Source organism: Perca fluviatilis, chromosome 11 (assembly GCF_010015445.1).
Source record: "Perca fluviatilis chromosome 11, GENO_Pfluv_1.0, whole genome shotgun sequence".
Taxonomy (NCBI): Eukaryota; Metazoa; Chordata; class Actinopteri; order Perciformes; family Percidae; genus Perca; species Perca fluviatilis.
The window spans coordinates 20,815,245-20,832,796 of NC_053122.1; the positions used below are offsets into that span (position 1 = coordinate 20,815,245).

Sequence of the window (17,552 nt, forward strand, 5' to 3'; positions counted from 1 at the left end):
CCTTAGACCTCTAGGGAGTCCAACAACCCCAGGTTCGCAGGAAGAGGCCCAACAGCAAATGTTTGCCCTGGGGCCCCTACAAGGTTACTGTAATCTGGCTATGGATGAATGGTTTTATCTGGAAATATTTTGGAAAACACACTAACAATTATCTGAATTCCAATATACTGTACTCTAATTACATTTATGATGTAATAGGATTTTCTCTTTTTAACAAGATAATACTTATCCAATATATAAGAATGATTTTTTTTCTTTTCTGTTTTCAATAAGTTTAAGGGTCTATATGCCTGCTTGGTTAGTGCTGCAGAGAGAAAGACAAATCTAATCTTTAACATCAGATACCAATTTTAGTCATATTTGGTATCTTTATAACAAGAAAGCACATTAAGTAACAGCTGTTAACAGCTGTAAAATGTTTTATTTAATTAAAAAAGTGAGAGACATTTCAAGAGTTTACAGGCAATACATTATCCATCAGAAATAAAAAGTGATACAGGCACATAGAGTATACAAAAAAATGGCTCATCATAGAATACTGATAGGGGAAAACATTTCAGCACGCTGCTCTGTCAAGATTGTGACACACTTGACTGTATGCTTTTCTGCGGGGTCAAACAAAGGAGTGAATTAGAAAGAGACTAACTGACCCATTACCACAACAATCCTCATTGGTATTGCAAAAATAGCACAAAAACACTGACATCCTACACTAAATTCAAAAGTTTTTTTTTTTTTTTACAGGAGCATAAACATGTACAATGAAATAAGTGGTTGTGACTGTGTGGAACTATTTCGACGTCATTTCCACAGTTGCAGCGTCGTTGCCTCCGTTTACGTCATAGTCACCGACTGGGCCGCTGACCAGGACCTTCATGCGCTCAGGAAAGTCATCAAATTTGGGGGACAGCAGAAAATCGTACATGAGAGCTGCTGCTACACCACCGCACATTGGCCCCACCCAGTACACCTGCAATGGATAACTCTGATCAATCTCTGGATCAGCATTGGTTAACACCTGTCATGTGTAATGCCACTATTATCACAGAAAGATATAACACAAACATTCCAGTCAAGTTCAAAGATTTACTTTTGTCAATATCTCAGCCGGGCAAATTGTAAAACAATAGGAACGCTGTAACTGATTAGCTCCTGAACGATGTGGAGGATTCACAGGTAATGGAGTCATGTGTTTGCTCTGAAGTTATTGAATTATTTAAGCTTGACATGTAATATGCATGCAGAAAAATGTGAGGCACTCCTGAAGAGCATGTGTGCTTCCGTCTCTGACTTACCCAGTGGTCCGTGAAATCGTTTAGGATCAAAGCCGGACCAAAGGAGCGAGCGGGATTGATGCCACAGCCTGTGTAGCTGATCTGTAAACAATAACAAAGAAATAGAGCACAATATGATATCTTCAGCTACACGGTTTGGTGGTATGATAGATTCAGGGGTGATTGGTATCAAACAAACAATAAGAATGCATGAATTATTTCACTCTATCATATCTGTTGCTTGTTTACATTCCTCAAATACACTGTGTCAAATCCTAAATAAACATTTTACTGCTTTGGAGATAGTTGTAGGGTGCCACCAACTTACAGCTGCCAAGTGTCCCAGGCAGACTGAGAGGCCAATGGCCAACGGTGCAGAGCCGGTGACATCACGCCGCCTTTTATCAGTGACTGCAATGACACACAGCACCAGCTGGAAGGTTGCCAGGAGCTCTATGCCTACGCCTTGGCTGGGAGTGACACCGGTGAGCTGCGAGAGTTAGAGAGAAATCCAAAACAACAACAGTTTGTCAGTCTGTCTCAGTTAGATGGATAGTTTCCCATCAAGACCACTTCCCATTTAGCAGCCGCTGGCATCGCCCCTGCAAGCCGGACAGCAATTTGGCAGAGGTTCCAAAGTGCCACATTGCACATTTATTTGTTAAAAACCTGAGCATGATTATTCAGTGTAATTTAGCTGTGAGAATGGGGACTGTACAGTTTCTCCACAGTGAGCAGATATCATGCATTGACACCAACACACTTTTTGGTAAGAAGACAGCTGATGTTACACTTTACAGATAGGTCAAAGAAAACTGTAGCATTTAATTATTTTAGTATGCAAAATCCCACATTTACCAAAACTGCTGAGGAGAAATGTCAAAGAGTTGACATTGCTTATTTTCATTTGCAGATTATTTCAGCTGTTGCAGTGGGGTGTGCTTTAATCATGTGTCATCACTATTCAATAATAAGCAATGATAGAATGTTCAAAGAACAACACAAACAGTGCCAAATGAAGTGCCTACATCCTCACTAAAGTCTTAGTTTTCACTGGGAGGTCAACTTTAGACTACAAAGGCACTTTAAATGCACACTGTTGCATCAGTGCATCACACTTGTTAGTGTGGGATGTTTTAGAGCTCCCAATTTTAAATCACATTTTATCACAAGTTCTGTCAACAGCAGTAATATGAAATTTACTTACAGAGTTAAGCCCCAGTGCATTATTGCTACTTGGACGTGCTCCATATACAATGCCACTGGCCAGGGCTGAACCCAGCATCTGGGCCACAATGTACATGACCGCCTTGAACACGCTGATCTGGCAGCTGGCAAGCATCCCGAGAGTAACTGCAGGATTCAGGTGGGCTCCACTGATGTGGCCTAAACTCTGGGCCAGCGTGGCGATGGCCAGTCCGAAGGCCAGCGACACCTTCACCTCCTGGTCTGGGTTTTTATTGTTCTCGTTTCCAATTGCTGTGGAGATGCTGAGGAAAATGAAAAGGGTCATGCCAACCAGTTCGGCCAGAACAGCCCTCCAGAAGTCCTTGCTCTTGAACTCTCTCATGGTGGTGGCAGTGTGGCTGTCCGGCTGTGGGTTTGAGCTCTGTAAAGCGTATGCACTCACAAACAACAGCACCAGGCTGCATATATAAGGCCTGGGCTGATAATGGTCAGTGGGCGGGCTTAAACAAACTGAAAGAGAGGGCCACACTGAATTAATGAGAAATCCAAAAGACTGGTCTTTCCCTTCCCTCCCTCTGGTCCCTCACCCTCCCTCCTATTCTCCCTGTTCTCCGGCCCTCTCCCAGTTCCTCCCTGTGCACCACTTTCTGGTCTTTGGACCTTTGTGAGTAATATAACTGGGTCCTGAAATGTCTATATCCAAAAGTAAAGCATTTAAGTCAAATTTGTCCAATTTATGTTTGTGCTTCAAACTGTAAACAGTTCAAACTTTACATAATACTGTCTTAACTCCTGTGGACTTACTCACATCATAGATTACTGACAGCACATAAGGGAGAGCCAGAGAAAAGTCAGATAACTCCCAAATAGTCATTTCAAGTCACACCCTTCCCTCCACAGATAGGGTTTTCAGCCTTTTACAAGACCATCCAAATTACATCTCACATGCCAGCTCCCAGACACACTTTGAGACAAAAAAAGAGAATCAAAATAAAAGTTGAGAAAAAGAAACAATGTTACAAACAAATAAAAAAAGCCTCTGTTGTTGTTCTTGTTGTTTTCAGCTCAAATTGGAATACATTGTATTTGTAACTCTTTAAAAGAGGTGAAGTGAAGGAGACAGATTTTTTTAGCGACCTAAACAAATAAAATATGAAGTATGTCACTAAATCACTGCACATAGGCTAAGTGGAGAGAGAAGTTAGTCTTTTGAATGAGCTGTTTTTTTCTAGTAGATGAGGCAACAATAACTTCTTAACTGAAAGGATGTTTGCTAAATAGTTATGAGATCCATTTAGAGGGGAAAAGTTGGAGCATGGTAAAACATCGACTTTGAGAACAGAGCTGCCAGTTGCACCTGGCCTGTGCAAACAAACAGCAGACAGGCACTGCACTGCAAAATCTGTAATGGAATTTACTTTGCTAATGCTGTGGGCGTTTGCATTCTGCATTCAGATGAGCAGAGCAGTGTTCATGATAACTTGTGTATTTACTTTTAATTCAATTCACAATGTGGCATGTCACACATTTTTGTATTTACGTAACACACACACACACACACACACACACACACACACACACACACACACACACACACTAACTAATACTAATAATAAAAAGTGACTTTACCTAGGGCACGTTCAATTCCAAAACGTTGTGCACTGTTTTGCTGAGGTTTCCAGGTTTCACGACATCTTTCCTCAGTGTGAAACACAACGAGCTTTGAGGTATTTTTTTTTATCTCGTTTGGTGGGTGTGTCAGAGGTGTAATCCTTACCCTCTTCAGTGCCTCAGATTCCTTTAACCCTTTTAATCCAAAATTATATTTTTGGGATATTATTTATCATGAATAAAACTTTAACAAGCATTTTAATGCATCTGGACAAGGTGGAGCTGATTTTTCTTATTTTATACACTTATGAACTGTAGTTCAATCTGCTACCTTTTCATAAGCTAATCATATGTTTGTGTATAAAATGTTAAAAAAGTACAAATTACGATGTGGTGGTGTCCAAAAATACAATAATATCCTGTAAATTGTAGAGGAGTTAAAAGATAAAGAAGCAGAAATTAATACAGTAGTTGAGTTCTGCACTAATGTTTTAAGCAGTTATTTAGCTGTAGTTTATCAGGCTGCACTTTGGGATAGTGTCAATATTAATGCAAGAAAGGTTTGGCATTGAGCCAACACAGCGTCAGAGTTGACTAGACTGCTTATGCAGTTTTCTGTGGTTCCCCAGTGACCTGAGTTGTCCTACCTGAATGGTTTGATAATTGATGTAATGTCCGGAGGATTATGTGGTAGCCAACAGGAAGCATTTTATTACTGCAACAAAATAGGAAGAGGAAAATGGAACTTTATTTTTGGCATTGATCACTCTTTCCTCCACTGCCAAACCATTATGCAAAATGTAGTAAATATCAAACAAACAGACTGACTGTTGTTTGACCTTACTGGAGAATGCCCAGAATCAAAAGAGTGTTAGAAATAAGATCAAGGTACACAATCATTAAAAATATTGACAAATAATCCAGGTGTTTGGTTGTGGTGATCCTGTTTTTGACTAACTAGACTCATTTATAAATGAGGGCTGAGGACCAACTGCCTCTTATCTGTTACGTGCACTCAAAATGAAGACACAGGCACTAATCTTAATGTGAAATATTGGACTAAAGAGATTGATGTGGTTGGATAGAGGAACATTTCTTGGACCAGTTCTCAATCTAGATTTGTTCTGTGTGCATTTAGTTCCAGGTCTGCCCTTACATACCTGATGCAATTAAGTCCTACACTCGTTCATGACTCCTTCACTGAATCTAGGGTGCAAGAGTGGCACTGGAGCAAAAAGTTCCAAGTGAGGCCTGAGGACTAGGTTGAGCGATAGTGTTATGATGGGTACGGTGGTAAAAGTTTTTGTATGTTGATGAGAGGTGTGCAGTGCACAAGCAGCACAGTCAAAATGAGATGGGATTTGGAGCCCTATCGAATAATGTTGGGATGCACGGATTTAACATCTGTTTTGACTGCCATCGACCTATCTGCAAATAAGATGGCATTCCCCGATGGCAGTGGCCGATGTTTATGTGTGGTTTTTTCTAGTTGGACTCTTACAACAGTCCGCTATACGGTTTGCTGCTACTGTGGCTGCTGATTCGGAGAAGAAGCCAGGACGCTGGCATGTCATATGACGCATGTGTGGTTTGTTTACAGTAAAAGAAAATGTCGGCAGTGTGGGAGTATTACACTGTGTCGGAGAAAGATCAGTGACATAAACCTCCAGCAAAACTTAGTTGTTGATAACCACAGCATTTGAGAAAGGGAGAAAATTCCCCACGGACAGCATCAAAGCTGAAGGGATTACTAACAAGGAATGGAGTTACATTATTTGACCAGCCATTTTAAAGCCTTCACACAGTCTTTTCAAAATCGACAACGTCGTGGCCACACACATTCATGAGCTACTGGCTCGTGTGAGTATGCTTAGCCTCACGGTACAGTGGATTGACAAAGTAATTTAAATCGATAAAGTGTTACAATCCAAGGATAATGTATTCACATTTTATTGCTTTTGTTATGTAAAACAGTTAAGTTATTTTTATAAAAACGATTTCTTGGTTTCCCTGTCACAAAAGGTGAAACAACAACAACAACAACAACAACAACAATATCGGTATCAGCTATCAACCAATTGTTATTTCAGATATCGGTATTGGTATCGACATAGAATTTCCCAATTAGTGAATCCCTAGTTTATTGTCATATTGCCAGTCAAACCAACTAACAAATCTAATCTAATCTTTCATACTGAAAATCAAGATCAAGCGAGCTTTTGCCCTTCTGCTCCACGGGAGGTTTCTGTCCTCCCTGAGCTCGCCTTAGGACACCTGAATTTCCCAATTAGTAAATCCCTAGTATATTGTCATATTGCCAATCAAACCAACTAACAAATCTAATCTAATCTAATCTTTTTTGATTATGAAGCAGGTCAAGGTGCTATATAAATACTGTGAAAGTATCAAAACACTCAATCCACACAGCCCGTATTCAGAAAGCTGTGCCTTTAAACGAGCCGTCAGGTCTTCCGTACAGTTGTGATATCACAAATATATGTAGGCAGAAAGTAACGCTAAAGTGCTGTTACAGTTACACCCCGTCTACAATGGTGCAGAGACTCCAAGAGCGCAGATGCAAAAGACCCGCATACGCTGACCAATTAGAGCAGACTGGGCTTTTTCGGGACGGGGGCTTAAAGAGAGAGACAGTATTAGAAAAACAATGTGTTTTTTGAACATCAAAGCATGTAAACATGAACCTGAGAATATTATGGGACCTTGAATCATTTGTATTTTAACACTATGCTAATACTTACATACTTCATACCTCATAGATATCGCTGCATCTTATCAGACTTTCGGAGCACTCAGCTTTGCCTCTGCTTACAGCTTCTCTAAACCTCCGCTGCAGCTTGTGGAGGACGCGATAGTGATATGCTAACACCACGAGTATAGGAATGAGAAGAATGCTTAAAGCACACAAATTATAAACACACTGAGAAGCTCAGTGTGAGCAATTTATGTAAGAAGCACATGATGGATAAATTGTGGTTTGGGAAATGCTATTCCAAATATTAGATTTGCTTTATGCCATTTTTCAAGGGTTGCAATTGTCAGGCCACAATGAATACCAATTTAGTAAATGCTCGACAGGAAAGTCATCATGGTTTGGCCCACTTTATCACTTTCAGACGTCAATCTCCCTTTCCTGCCACACTGTTTCTCCCAAAGCAGTACAAAGTCTTACAATGCACTTAAAGAGGGGAAGATGAAATCAAACCATACACAAGCTCCGAGTGTGTGTTGGGGTTAGTAGTTGAACAAACAGACTGATGGGTTAAAGGTTGAGGAGAATGGACAACACAGAAATCCAGTGACCCACGAAACCTCCTGCGACAGTCAGGAACTAATTTTACTAATTGCTCAAACTTATCTCATTACAGTTTGGTCACAAGGTATTTTGTGTCCAAAGGAAGAAATATTCACAGCAAAACAAATACAGCACATTGTTGCTTGCATCATTTCCTCTGAAAAAAAAAAGATTAAACTTTTTGTTATTCCGAATGAATAGAAACAAAAAAAAAATGATTTGGTGGCAAGGTTGATAAATTTGTTCCTAAACAGATGTTTTGTCATTGATTTGTTCTTCACCTCATACTGACAAGGAGAGGAATTTAGATAAAAGCGTGTGAAAGCAGACATAGACAAAAGAGACAAATAAAATAATTTGCCAGGGCTCCGGCTCCAATTCCTTGCCGTGTTATTGAGTGTCACGACGTGTTGCCCAGTAAACACCCAAATACACACTCTTGCACCCCTGCACACACTGTAAAATCATCACTGGTGAACAGCTTCTTAGCAAATCACAGTCATGAGACTGCTTCTTCTTAGCGAGTTTGGGTCAGTGCTCTGGTGAGCTGCCCTAAGACTGGACTGTCAGATATGTAACTGACATGGACCACCAAAATAAAGAGGCCTGGCCCATATTACCCTACTATCCTCTTATTATTATTTATTAGAATGATCAGGAAAGGATACATACACATACATTTTCTGCAGATTATCAGGCATGTTGCATTCTTGGGCTATTTTTAAGATCTTAAGTATGTTTACTTCATGACTGATCAGTTTTCCCAATAACACCAATGCCGTGAAGTAAGCTTTAGTCCAGATATTATCAGATGAAATGTGACATCCCAGTAATTTCCTGCTTTTTATTTGTTTGTAAAATATCCAAGGTGTAATGTTTGGTGTGGTTGCTCAGGATAGGAAGCATTAGCAGGTCTAATGTCGCTTTAATGGTTTTTGGCTTATCTGACTTCCACAGTGGGACTGTAATTAGCAAGTTATAAGGTGACTGTTTATTTTTGCAACAACCATCATAGGATATCCTCTTATTCTGCACGTGTCTGTGACAGAAGAACAGTAGTACATTAGCATGCCCCTCCCCATCATTGATCAGCGATTTTGGCAGGACGTCAGCATGTGAATTCATCTAGGCAAACTGTGCAGATCTGCTGCTTGTTCATAAAATGGGTTTTGGTGTATTGATGGTGCTATGTTTATGAAAACACATCAACTATTCTATCTCTGTAAAAGTTGTCTTATCCTCTTCAGTGCAATGCATTATTTTGCAAGATTGATTTACAATAGCTGCAACAGCATCAAAGTGTCTAATCCGCGGTGGGTTCATCAACTTTAAAAACAATTAAACGATTAGTCTTAGAAGGGATTTTGTATTTGTTAGATGAAATGCAGCTTCCTCGGGTCTTTAAACGAGGCAACTGTGGTGAATTGTCAAGATTTATTTCAGTTGTAACTAAACTCTTTTTGTTTGGTTACAAGTTTCTTTAAGATTAAGTGCATCCAACCAGCCTCTGAATTTTGGTCTGAGGCTGATGCTCGTGTCTATCTCTGAAGAGATTTATATTTCCATTCTGTTTGTTCTCTTGAGGCCGGCAGACTCACAAACACATAGGGGGGCTTTTATTAGGGGGATCAGTTCAGCTCAAGTGTTGCGTGTGGCTCCTGGCTCTTTGCCTATTTATAACCATTGTAAAAGGCCCTTGCCTGTGTCTCCCCCCACCTCTACAGAACCCATACAAAAACATTTTTGTAAGGCTTAGTCAGGGGTCTGTGATGCCATGACAACAGCTCCAACATTATAGACTTCTTCCCGCTTCTGTGACCATATCATTTTTTACGCATCTCTGTGGCAAGATCACCAAGGAGACCTTTAAGACAAACCACATTAGGGTTTCAATATTGATCGCTGTGAACAGGAAAACTGTGATGTGAGACTGATCACTAGATTTGTAAAATGAAAGTTGTCATAATGAATGAGTTAATGGTAGAAATGACACAGTATTTGCTCTCAATTATGGATATAATACAAGATTTTTATTTTACGATTGCTTTACACACATGTCCTGTCTAGTGTAACTGTTTCCCAATAAAACCTTAGACTTTATTAGGACTTCATGGCGAACTGCCATCCTGGATGCTCTGGGATAACATTAACGTCTCTTGCATGTAAACAAGTTTGTAAAATAGTAAAATGTAGGTGTGCCAACTGACAAGAATGGACTTCACACTGTTGGTGAGCTCATCTTTGGCTTTAATTCAATAGGGATAAAGTTAGGCTACAGTATTAGCACTAAACTCCCTCAGGAGGCGAATTTGTTATGATGTGCTTTTTAAAATTCTTTGTCGAGTAACAGCTGGAACAGATCTCAGGGAAAGAAGAAATAGTTTTCATTGATTTATAAGGTGCTGCATATCTGTCTGGACATCTCTGCAGTCCATAGATACACATTACATAAACATATTTCATTTAAATCAGTATTAATCACATTTTTTATAAAACTCATTACCAAATCACGTTAATAAAATAAATAACAGAACCAATTTCAAGGAAACATAAAACAAAATGTAATGCAATTAACTTTATAAGCTAACAGTAAACGATTAATCTGCCTGTTGACTGTTTTTGTGTGTGGCGCCTAACGGTTTGATGATGGATTTTCCTTTTGCATGCAATGCAATGTTCTGAATGCTATGTATATAATTGATTGTTAAATTGTGTGATTTATGTCAAACCCACAAAGACAGCATGACGTTAGCTAATGTGAATCCTAGTAAACTAAACTATAATTATTTATGACAACCTGTGTATACATATATGTACTGTATATAGATAAATTGTAGAAAAGCCTCCCTCTGGTCAATGTGGGATTCTCCATATACCATGTGTAGTATGTCTTAGTGATATATCATTACGCAACACATTCTTTCTTTATTTAAGCCATCTCGACAACTCTAAAGTGCTTGAGATAAAACACAGGAGTAACCAGTGGTACCACTGTCTCGGCAGAGTTATTTCATACTATTAAGGCAGATCTAATCAAATAATCATCTTTTACATATCAGAATGGATTTTAAAGGCACACTGTACTCTCCACTGAGAGTAAAATGTCCTGTAACAATTGAATATCCAGGCTGTGAGCTTTCTTATAAAAAAAACTAAATGGAAATACACACTGAAAGACCAAATCTGAGGAAAATACAAAATGATTTATTTAAGTGAATGTAAATCTTATGGTGAATGTGTTTTTTCACCTATAAAAAAGGACATATCATCATGTGTCAATGGCATGTGTTCTTAAGTAGTCTGTAAAAAGCTCTCATAAAATTGGGCTTTAACGTACCGCATTTCACCAAATGCCCAAGCAAGAAGTAAAATAACACTGTTACGCTAAACAAAGCAGCCAATGATGTAACAGAGGCACATCAGATACCAGAAACATCATCAGTATTATCTTATCTCTTATGCAAAGGAAAGGTGTCTAATCTTCAGTGCAATAAATTATTTTTTGAGCACCCTCAGACTGTTTAACAATAGTTGCAACAGCATTGAAGTGTCTTATCTGTGGTGGGTTTATATAACTTTAAACATTAACCGATTAGTCTTTGTAGGGATTTTGTACTCTCCGGCTTTTGTGTGTAAAGACAGCGATTGGCTTTTGAATCTGGGACGTACCAACTCTCGCTTGCCTTGGTTGGTGCACAGACATCTCCCCCTTCAGTAGAGAAATGTGAAAACATCTCTCTAGCGACAAATTATGCACAGACACAAGTCAGTATAGTCAAGGTCAGGCATTTTAGGGGACATAAACATAAGAAAAACACAATTTTAGTGGAGGGGACTTTAAGTATCCCATTGCAGTAGGCATTACACTGCTGTATGTTTTACCCATTACAACATCATCACTCTCTCAGGTCAACTTAAGGTTACTGACAACATATAATTCCCCTATTGGTGATTAATAATGTATCTTTAAAAAAAATCTTTAACATCTGTGGTGCTGCATGGGTATTTTTTTCCACTTTTTCTAGATGTAGCCCATCTTACTGGTGTCCGTCTCAAAGGTTTCTTCTCCAGGTGTTTGTGGGTCTTCTCTCGTTTTTTCTCTCTGAGCCAGGGGCGTCGGACTGGGGGGAAAAAGGGGACTGAATACCCAGGGCCCTCATGTGAGGAGGGCCCAAAAAGATGCTAGAATGAATAGCTGTGGATGCGGGGAGGGCCCATAGAAAATGCCTTTCTACAGGGCCCAGAATTTTGTGCTACGCCCCTGCTCTGAGCTCAATATTAAGGCCTGTCTGGTGATGGTCAGTGGCTGGTATTCCTTAGTTCTTTGTCCTTCTCTATCTAAACTCCTATTCAGATTCTACTAAGTTCTTTGACAAATATCAGCATCTCTAATGATTAGGGCTGTCAATCGATTAAAAAAAATTAACTAATTAATCGCACAATTTGCTGTAGTTAATCGCGATTAATCGCGTTTTTAAATTGAGAAGCTTGTAGTAATGGATATTTAAATGCTAAATCACTTAACTTTGCAAATATGAAGAGAAAACAAACAAGGAAAGGTTCTGCTAAGTTCAGAATGTTTAATATCTTTCAGAACAACAGCAGCAACAATTTGGCTTATTTAGTCCTGCTGAAGGCTGCTGAAACGGCTAGAAACTGTCCGACTTGAGAGCAGATTTTTGTCACCACCCCCAATATTAGCCACATACCTAATATACCATATTCTGAATAATATACAAATGTGTGTATATATATATATATATATATAATATAAATTACAATCTAGGCAGTAATTAATATCATAAATATTATAATATACATAGTGTTTAATCTGAATGACTAAGCAAAGCACATATATCTAAACACAGAAATGCACATCAATATCAATGTTACACATGAAACCAGTAACCCAAAACCACAAAGGTGTATGTTGGCCTAAAGTGAAAACATTGAGTGTAGTTTTAGATAGCGACGCTGTGCACAGCAATCCATTACCAATGTAAAGCGATTGACTACATTTCCCTTCCAGCACCGCAACCAGGAAGTAGCTTGTGTGACAGTGAGACACACCAATTTCAAACATTTACTGGAATATAGTCACGGATACTATCGAGTCGACAGCGTTAATTATCAGACTGCAAATAAGGTTTTACCAGCGTGACCAACGTAACAGTTATCAAGCAAACAAATCGCGCACGTACACATCGGCAGCACAGCAGTAGCTCAACAGACAAGCTAACTTAAACCGCAGCTCTATGTAGCGAAACTGCAGCTTACCGGTGGCGCATCTCTCCTGACGAGACAACATGTCGGAACTAGTACTCGGTCCCGTTTATAGCCCGTGCTCATTCATTTCTGGATTCTAACACATCGTCTTTTTTCTCTTTTGGGATCTTACTGGTCCATGTTTAAACTCTTGACTGGCCCGTAGGCCTACTTCAATCAGGTAAGTCCCTCCTAGAGTAGCGCCGCCTGCTCTTATGGAGACGTATTACGTTTCTCAGCCGCCACATGAAGTAAACAAACACAGCTGCGTTAATTTTTTTTAACGAGTTAAATATTAAAAAATTAACGCAAATATTAACGCGTTAATTTTGACAGCCCTACTAATGATGCCTGGGAGATGGCTATGTAAAATCATTTAAAGGCGACTTCTATAAGGTTTGTATTTTCTTAAAGGCTGGTATTCCCAAGTCTCAGCCCTGTATGCTCTGTCTGTTTATGCATGCATATGTCTGTTTGATCAGTTTGCCTCTTGTTGATTTTACTAATTTAAATGCATCAGTTAAACAAGGATGATGTGGAGATTATTTACCACATTGGACTGTATGATCCTCATATACATGACTGCCCAGATGTTTGAGTAAGCCAAGTATATCTTTGTTTGCGGCCTGATCTTATTGGACTTTCTAATGTATTTGACATTTGACCTCATGTCTGTATCAGTGTCTTGATTTGTTATCACAAATTCAACTCTGATAAATGTGTATTGTCTCTAACATGACTGGCTCCATACTAGTGGTATTGACAGATTATCTGCATCTGTTGATGTCTGTGATCATCTACACATAAGATTCCAGGTCATTGAACTGCATTCACAAGGTTGTCTGAATTCCTTTTCTCTTTTCTTTTGGATAATGTCTCCGTTAGGCTATTAATGGCAGTTAGAAACAGAAATGGTGACAGGCAGGCAGCCCTGAATAACTTTAACCCCAAAACTTCTTGCCAGATTGATGAATGCAATGACTAAGAGTCACCCTTTTCTGTAGTGCCTAAAAGTTAGTCAACAATATTAATATAAAGAAGAATTGTACTCCAGTGATTGTTAAATGATTATGTGTAGGTGAATAATCTAGTCTATGCAAGACTGTCCTTACAAAATCATGCCTGTTGGTCTCTCATCTTCTGGTATACTAATGTCTTATCCTTCCAACAAATTCCTGTGAATGCCCTTTCCTCGGACTGACAGTGGTAAGTCACCTTTCACTGATATCTTGATAAGATATCTTGTCTTCCAATACTGTTGTATATTATTTCTCCACTACGCACACACATATAGAGGTAAGGGGAAAGTACAGCTTTGTACTGAAAGGTAAATATTTCACAACACACAAATACCTGGGTTCACTCCACAACAGTGCCAGTTTTCACGGGTGGGATGCTGGTGAGGGATCATGTACTGCCCTCACCTGCTCTCTGTGTTGTTCTTTCCACCATTGATAATGGGTAAATGTGTTATTAGTAAAATTTAACTGCAAGAAAGGGTACTCGTAAAGGGTACTAATAAGAAGCTTTTGAGTTGTACCTTTTTCTCTATCATGTCCACCTTTAGTGCTTCTGGAGGAATGCTGTCCACACACTGATAACTGTAGAGCTGTTGTTGTACTATGGTCATAACAGTGATAATGCCCTGCGCATAAAGGGTGTAAGCCAAAGGCCCAATGGCTGCTGCATTCTAAACTAATAAGAGGGAAATCCTTTGCTTTGGAAAAAAAATGTAGAAGCAAAATATATATTCTACAGTACAGTCCAACATTCTTGGACAAGCTCATATATAGTGTATATGAGCCATCCCCGTGTGTATATACAAATACACATGGGGAACCAGAATTCAGTAATGATTCAAAAAGATCATTGGATACCATGAGTTTGTTGAAAAGAAGAAAGAGAATAAGGACTGAACTCAATCACTGAAATATGCACTTTTTCCCATAAGGCAATCAGGTTTCCTGGATCAGTTCACAGAGAACCAGATTGAGTACTTTTGAATGTCCAAGATCTCAATAGGATGTGCAGATAAAGACAGGGATGGATGCTGAAAGAGATCACGATCTACTAACTGTAGGACGATGAATTAAACAGTGAGAGAACTTCAAAATAAGGTATTACAAAAGGCAGTGTATAGCTCCTGAAAGACCCAGAGATCCAGACAGATTACCGGTTGGCACTCAGCCTCATGTTCCAACTACATCACGAGCTATATGACGAGGAGAACCACCCTGATACCCTCTGGCAGGATGTAAAGCAGGTTTCACCTATCAACAAGTGCTGGGTACAAGGAAACAACAACAGAAGGAATGGCTATCAGCAGTGACCACACAGAAGATCGAGATACGACAAAAGAAAAAGGAAACAGTTAACAAATGGTAGCGCAAGATCAGTGACAGAGTCAGCACAAGCAGTATTTGCAAGCCCACAGGGAGGCGGAATTCTAAAAACACGTCATTGAGAGTTTGGAAGCAGTAGCAGAGGAAGCTACAGTCTGTGGAAACATGAAAGAGCAATATAACATGACCAGAGCGCTTGCAGGAAATAATTACAAACCAGAGAGACTAGTCAAGGATAGATAAGTCCAGATCATTACACTGATAGTGCAGCAACTAGCCAGCTAGTGGTATAAAATATAATACTGAATTAAAAATACATCTTTATAACAATACCATCAACATGCCTTTGTAAATGACATAGTTGAATTCCCCTCTCCAAATAGATGGCTTTCTCTATGTGATAAAAAGGTTGTAGAACTATACACATTCTTTTTTTACCTTATTGGTGTTAGTGTTCTGGTGGGACACACATTCCACATGCATCTACTGTACCATGATCTAAACCTAAAGTGATATTCCACCCAAAATCTTTTTAGTATCAAAACACTGATTCCCTGAACTTGAACCTTGAACTTGAGGCAGTCTGGTTTGGGTCAGGGATGTACTTCAAGTATCCAATGCTTAAGTGTTCTTAAGTACCTGAATTTGTATATATTGGCAGTCCCTCCAGAAAAACGTGATTATGCAATCGCATAATTTAATGCATAATCAGCCAAAGTCCGCATATTTATGCTGGGGCCGCATTTGTTCAAATACTCCGCACTTTCACCGATTTCAGCGCAAAATATGCGGGTCTTGCATGATTTCATAATCCCCGCATTTTCGTTGCAAAAAAGTCACATATACTGTATCTTAGCAGAAAGTTGAAAAAATGTTGCGTTTACTTCACACAAGAGCAACCATTTTCCCCTGTTGCCATGGGAACGTTATGAAGTGATGTAATTACGTGACGTGAACATCATCGAAAAGCAGGGTGTTGGAGGTTGAATTTGACCTATGAATTTGACATGTACTTTGAGTCTCTTAAGTTGGTATCAAATAAGAAAGCTATCTCAATATCTGATGTCTACTCAAATTTCTTTGTTTAAGTACTCCTGCTGTCTATATTATTAACGATTTTTGAAAGTCTGTCTCTTTTGTATCTTTTATTTCCCTCTGTTTAGACTATTACTTTTATTTGTACTTTCATATTATATTATTTGTATATATTTTTGTATCTTATTTGTTTATGTATTGCGATGACTGAATATCTGTAAACTATCTTTTGAAATAAAGTTTAAAAAAAAAAAGCAGGTTGTTGAGGGAATCACTTTTTTTTTCTCTTTTTCATCAAACCGCAGTTTTTGCAAGTTCCCGCTATTTTTGCAAGTTCCTGCAATTTCATCACATAAAATTGCATAAATATCCCGCATATTCCATCGCATTTTTTAAGAAAACGTGCCCCATAATCAAGGATTCTTGCCCGCAACAATCAACAATCACAAAAAATTTTCTGGAAGGACTGTATTGGGGGGAAAAAGCACCAACTCATCCACAAAATGGTCTCAAACTGCTCCTGCAAGATAATCCACTTTTCTACTGGCAATCTGCACATTTTGAATCAAACTACAAATCTTTTACTGTAAACTTTCAAGCCGATGGGCCAGGGGGTGAGTGTTTCATATTAAAACGTTGGAGAGCATCCTTATATAGGAGGGGTGTCCAAACTTTTTTTAAAGAGTGCCAGATTTGATAATGTGAAGATGCCCGGTGTGAGATGCCCGTGTTTTACAGTAACTGCAGCCCAGCTGGCGCGCACATATGTGACGTCATGAAATAGCCATGACTATTTATACCCGCGCTGGTGCTCGTGACACTAGTTGCAGTCTTCTCCTGAACAGCGGTGGGGCTAATGAGCAAATGCTACCGACGTTGCTCTTTCTACGGACTAGAAGAAGAAGAAAAAGGTAAATAACGGCAGAACTGGCAGCAGCATTGCTGTCAATGCTTCAATTAAATGACCTACTTCGTCGGATCAAGCCTTTCATTCACCATAAAAGAACTCATCTTAACCCAGTAAGTTTACAAGACAGACTTGCAGTCACCCTGAGAGTCCTGGTATCCGGTTGTCGGCGAACTCGTTCAGGCCACCTGTTTCCGCTTTGTCGCGCGCCGCTGAAAAAAAAAAGAGCCGTGCACGACCTCTGCTTGCGCGCCATAAATCGGGCGCGCCGGCAGCATATTACGTCATTTTGACGTCATGATGGCACACGCCACCTTGGATGCGGCTAGTATAATTCACCTTTAATGATCCCTTCTGACATTTCTTTAACAATAAAAGTTACATACAATGCACTGATCTATAACAATTTTTATTTTCATTATTATTATTATTGTCACAATTATCATTTTTTTTTAAATGGCAATGTAACCAAATCAACACCACTCAGGTGTGAACAAATCAAAAAAAAATATTCTGCCTTACTTTTACATCTGTAGTCAGATAACCGAACATACTGTATGAAATACCTTAAACTTGAAGTTGATAAAAATCTTAACCTCATGTTCATTTTAAACATG

The 17,552-nt window shown here is 39.2% G+C and overlaps 1 protein-coding gene across 1 annotated transcript; it reads right to left on the reverse strand.

Moving 5' to 3' along the window:
* Positions 1-404: 404 nt before the first annotated feature.
* Positions 405-2,920, reverse strand: LOC120569019 (aquaporin-1-like). The gene is made up of 4 exons (XM_039816821.1): positions 2,482-2,920; positions 1,603-1,764; positions 1,296-1,376; positions 405-970 (listed from the first exon to the last, which is right to left on the reverse strand). The coding sequence occupies exons 1-4, from the start codon at positions 2,842-2,844 to the stop codon at positions 791-793; spliced, it is 786 nt and encodes a 261-aa protein (XP_039672755.1). The 5' UTR covers positions 2,845-2,920; the 3' UTR covers positions 405-790.
* Between the last annotated feature and the right edge of the window lie 14,632 nt (positions 2,921-17,552).